The 5,450-nt window shown below is 37.6% G+C and overlaps 1 protein-coding gene across 1 annotated transcript; it reads left to right on the top strand.

Moving 5' to 3' along the window:
- Nucleotides 1–1,311: 1,311 nt before the first annotated feature.
- riok2 (RIO kinase 2 (yeast)) lies at nt 1,312–5,337 on the top strand. The gene is made up of 10 exons (XM_027028536.2): nt 1,312–1,496; nt 1,819–1,957; nt 2,056–2,172; nt 2,516–2,691; nt 2,878–2,966; nt 3,486–3,677; nt 3,906–3,998; nt 4,147–4,566; nt 4,814–4,910; nt 5,039–5,337. The coding sequence occupies exons 1-10, from the start codon at nt 1,431–1,433 to the stop codon at nt 5,198–5,200; spliced, it is 1,551 nt and encodes a 516-aa protein (XP_026884337.2). The 5' UTR covers nt 1,312–1,430; the 3' UTR covers nt 5,201–5,337.
- The last annotated feature ends 113 nt before the right edge of the window (nt 5,338–5,450 follow it).

Below are 5,450 nucleotides of genomic sequence, written 5' to 3'. Positions count from 1 at the left end.
ACAAAAAAAAACAAACTTCCAGTGATGAAACATTTGGCAAAAAAATAATAATAATTATTTATTAATCTAATCTGACGATGAGCCCTATTATACTTGACCGTTATAAAACTGTTAAGTTAAAAGAACTTTTACTTTGTAGATAATATAAATGAATAAAAAAAAATTAAAAACATTAAAAAAGTTTTAAAAACTGTCAATGTATTGTATTGTTTTATTGTCTGGAATACTCAATTTCACATTCTACTGGAACTCTTCTTAAAATGTCCGACTTCTACAAAATTGACACTTTTATTTGCTTTGCATTAATGTACTGTCTCATCAAGAAATCCGTCTGATGTGTGATAAGGTATTTGTATTCAACCTGATTGACTCTACATCTGCTGTCTTGGCACTGATTGTAGCCTAATTACTACAATTTTCCTTCTTATCTGCTGTTGATGACTGTGACTTTATGAGGAGAAAAGTCTATATTTGCAATGAATACATAACGACCTAATTAATTAAATGAGTAGTTTGGTGTCCACAGAGTAGACCGGATATTGGAAGGAATACACAATTCTAGTCTACTGTTCTTACCATTGTGCTGTTGGATTTGGCAACCTTCAAGTTCTGAAATGGCTGGACATCTTGACACTTTGGGTTTTCGTATCTATATATATCTATATATCTATATAGAGATATATAAATATAGATCTATATATAGATATAGATCTATATATCTATATCTATCTATATATATCTATATATCTTCACTCTTTCTTTACTCTGACATACCAAAAACATGCAGACAATTGCTTTTATTTTCGTCACCTTAAAGGATTAAGCATTGTTTCAGTGAGATATAAATGAACTAGGGGTATCGTGCGTGCGTTTGTGTGTGTGTCGCGCTTATATCGCTTTATGCTGTTTGCCTGTATGAAGAAGTGTTCACATAACCAATGTAAGATCCAACAATCGCCTGCCCGTACTGTGTGCCTCGTTCAGAAAGAGCTAAAACACGTCTGGCAAAAGCAACGTATGGTCGAAAAGAAACTGATGTATGCAGAAGAGGCGGATTATATGTAACTGAATTCTCGTCAGAGAAAATGGTCTGTTTTTGCTATTTAGATGCCATATATGGACTGGGGATGTGGATGGTCTGCTTCGAAACGTTAAGAATATTCACCTACTACTTTAAAGTTAGTTATTTCAATAGAGGGAAATCTGTTTTCCATGATCGAGATCCTTTAAACAATGTATTCTTCTCCAGGCCAATGGGTGGAGGAAATGAGTCAAACCGGTTTATTCATCGCCCCATTACAGAAGAAAAGTTCGTGGGTTATTCCTTTCGGTGCTAACATGTGTTTTGTGCGCAGTCCTTTTCAGATACTCTAATTATTGATTAATTGGTTTGACCCGAAAATTTATCTTTTGGTTTTAATTTTTACAATATGGGCAAATTAAATGTCGTTGTGCTGCGATATCTCTCTAGAGATGATTTTCGAGTTCTAACAGCTGTGAGTATGACTTCTTCAGATAGCTAGCTTCAGTTAACAAATTGGCTTATTGAGCATGAAACCACTGATTTTAGCGATCACATAGTTTGCCAGTGTAGCATGCATTTAGTTACCTTGTCAACCAAAATGTATTTATGTGTGCACACATTGTGATTGTGTTAAACCAACTTAAACTATTGGAATCTGATAACTAGCAATAATGATAAATTAACGGCATGCTTCCAATATGACGATATTTCCTTTTATTCTTGGCCAGCTAACTACAATATTTGTTAGCTATAATAACTGCCCAATTGTCTTTACTGCTTTTCTTTCTGACTAGGTGGAAATGGGTATGAAGAATCACGAAATCGTTCCTGTAAGCCTTATATCATCAATTGCTAGTCTTAGACATGGAGGATGCAACAAGGTTCTGAGAGAACTCGTGAAGCACAAACTGTTGGCTTACGAACGCACTAAGAGTAAGACAAGTAACTTTGATAGCTTTCAGAAATGTTTTACTGGTTTTTCCCCTTGTGTGTATGCATGGCACCTACTTTAAGGAAGATTATTTTTCCAGCTGTACAGGGATATCGCTTGAATTACGGAGGTTATGATTATCTGGCTTTGAAGACGTTGTCATCGAGGGATATCATTTTGTCCGTTGGGAATCAAATGGGAGTCGGCAAAGAGTCTGGTAAGCAATATGTTTTTTTCCTCAATATGAACAGTCATATAAAGTTGTTGCACACATCACAAGAACGTTGGTTTAAAAGTAGCATGTTTGTTACCTATTAAAAGCTTCATTGATGGAATCTCGCTGATGCTTTTATCCAAAGTGACGTACAGTTATGACCGCGCACAACTTGAGAAATTGAGGCTTAAGGGTCTTGCTTAGGGGCTTAGTGGTGGGGCTTTAACCAGCAATCTTCCAATTACATGTCAAGTATCTTAACCACTGAGCTGCCACTCCCCCATGACCCAGTTTGATTGCAGCCTGCTTACTTGTGAAGATGCTGATTTTAAAACTGCCATTACAGACATTTACATGGTTGCAAACGAAGAAGGGGAGCAGTTTGCTCTCAAACTTCATAGACTTGGAAGAACATCTTTCAGAAATTTAAAGAATAAGCGGGACTACCACAAGCACAGACACAAAATGTCCTGGCTCTACCTGTCTCGACTTTCTGCCATGAAGGAATATGCGTACATGAAGGTAATTATCTTGTCTTGCTTCCTAAAAGCTTTGAAGTTTTAAAATTGTTAAATATAATATTAACTGCACTGGGAAAGTTGTTAAACATGCAGAGTTGTTTTTGTCCAGGACACTTTTGCACAAAAAGTGAATAATGTATTTAAATACCATGCATGAAGACGTGTTAAACTTGCTGTTTCCTTACAGGCCCTGTATGACCGAGGCTTTCCTGTGCCAAGGCCAGTGGATTACAACAGACATGCAGTTGTTATGGAACTCATAAATGGATATCCTATGTGAGTTACTTCTGCACCTATTTTCTTGGGAAAGGAAGTGGACAATGATATGAAATCTTCCAACACTAATACCAGATTTAGTTTTGATAAGGTTTATGTGGAACCTGTAATGCAAGTTGGCTGTGTTTTGACTGTTTACAACAAAATGGTCTAGTTTAACCAACAATATTGTCCTAATCCTAAGAGCAATATTGTTATAGCGTTTAATAAATTAACTGCACACCAAAAATTATATGGCTACTATTCAGACATGTGCTATTTGTAAAGAGTCAAGCAAAAGCAAAAAAAAAAAGTGTGGAGTCAATGTTGGGAACAAATTATTTCCCTTTTATAATAGTTTCCACTTCATGGCAGTTACAAGAAATTTGACAAACCCTGTAGTACAAAAAGATGCTGTGGTGAGTGCTTGTTGCAAGCATGTGTAGTCCTACCCCCTCAGGTTGTTTGTCAGCATTTCTGTTTGTAAGATGGTCTATAGACCATCATTTAAATTGATTCTTGACTGATTTCTTTCCACAGGTGTCAGGTGCGTGAGATTCAAGACCCAGCATCCTTGTATAGTGAAATCATGGAACTGATAGTCAAACTGGCTAATCATGGCCTAATCCATGGAGACTTCAATGAGTTCAACCTGATGCTTGATGACAGTGATCACGTCACAATGATCGACTTCCCACAGATGGTGTCTACTTCTCATCCAAACGCAGAATGGTGACTTATCGATCTTTTGTCAGTTTAGCCATGTATTTTACTTTCAAAAGCAGATGAATTGGTCAATGGCCTTTTTGTCACTATGTATCTTAAATTTTATATGCACTGCAGACCTAGTATAGTATAAAAAATGGATAGTTTACCTAGATTATTCACTTGTAAAAGCAATGTTTTAACCATAAACCACATTTCTCAATATTCACTTTGCATTTTTAAACTTTCCCGCAGGTATTTTGACAGAGATGTAAAGTGTGTCAGAGATTTCTTCATTAAAAGGTTCAACTATGAAAGTGAACTGTACCCCACATTTAAGGACATCAAGTAATTATTTTTCTTGAATAGTTCTTTGTACATTAACCAATGCAAATTTCATGATGTTGACCATTTAATACAGCATGACAAGATTAGCCCTTTTCTCTTTGAACTATGTTCTGAAGTGCATGAATTGGATTCCTATTTTCTTACCCAGAAAGGCCTACTGTCTTGATGTGGAGATCTCAGCCAGCGGTTACACCAAGGAGCTGCAGCAAGACGACCAGTTACTCCAACCAGTTGGCCCGGAAGCTGAAGAACCAATCAGTGGAGATGAGGATGACGATGCTGGAACACCAGAGCTGCCTTCACAGGAGCCCATTGACACTGAAGAATATAAGCAGGCTCTGCTGGAACTTGAGGGACTGAAGATCAGTGTAGAAACTTCTTCTGAAGAGAAGATCGAAAAGGAGCATGAAGAAACTTGCTCAGCAAAGGTGATCTGCACTGAGGATGCTATTAGTGACTTGGTTACAGACCGTCATAGTGGCCTGGATGGTGTTGAGCTTGAGAATGAGGATGACTGTCCAGATTTGGTTGATATTTCAGCTTGCAACAAAGAGTTCAAGCCTTTCAGGTAAACTTTATATCTTTTAAGACGGTACTTAAATGCAGAGTCCTAATTGGATCATTGATAGTTCTTTGGTCACAGAGTATTGTATGCATCTGTCTCATGCAACTTAACCAAGTAAACTAGCACATCTGTGCTTTTCTCTGCCTTTACTAAGTGTGCTTTGTGATTCACCAGAACACTTGCAGTTTTACTTTGATGTACCAGGCCCAACATACTAGCTGACTGGGCTTGTATTTTCAAAATTTTGCAGAGATCGATACAGCCTGCTTCATGTGAATGAGCACAGGCAAAGAACAACCAGTGAAACTTCAAATGGGAGTGTTGCTAGCTGCTCCACAATTCCTTCAGTGAGTATAACAAATCATTTAAAAATTATCGTCCATTATCGTCCAGTATTTAAATATACTGTGTTTTAATGCCTATACAAAAACAAATTCTGTAGACTGTCGTTAAACTCAGACATCCTCTTTTGCAGACAGTGATCAGACAAAAAGTGAGACGACAGCTCACTAAGCAGCAGAAGGCTGCTCAGAGGCGACGTCTGCAAAAAGGCGAGGCCCACTTGGTGACTAAGGAAAGGAGAGAGAATATGAACATCATCAAGAGTAGTCTGGAGGCAGCCCAGTTCTGGGGCTAAGGACATTTGAACATTGGGACAAAACAAAACAGCCTTGTTTTGGACTGGATTACACTGTTTTGGGTTCTCTATCCGGACAAAGCTCTCTCAAGGCATCTAATCAGCAATATGAGTTGAATAAATACTGTTAAACAGTCCTCGTTTGTGTAATTGAGTTTAATTTCATTACAGACACTCAGTGATGGCTGAGACCAGGAGAGATGGTTAGAATTTGCTTTTGTATCCAATTAACAAATACACTGGCTTGTTC

The sequence above is a fragment of the Electrophorus electricus genome, chromosome 9, assembly GCF_013358815.1.
Source record: "Electrophorus electricus isolate fEleEle1 chromosome 9, fEleEle1.pri, whole genome shotgun sequence".
In the NCBI taxonomy this organism is placed as follows: Eukaryota; Metazoa; Chordata; class Actinopteri; order Gymnotiformes; family Gymnotidae; genus Electrophorus; species Electrophorus electricus.
Note: the sequence above shows the minus strand (reverse complement) of the source record. Positions and strands in the feature narration are given on the sequence as shown.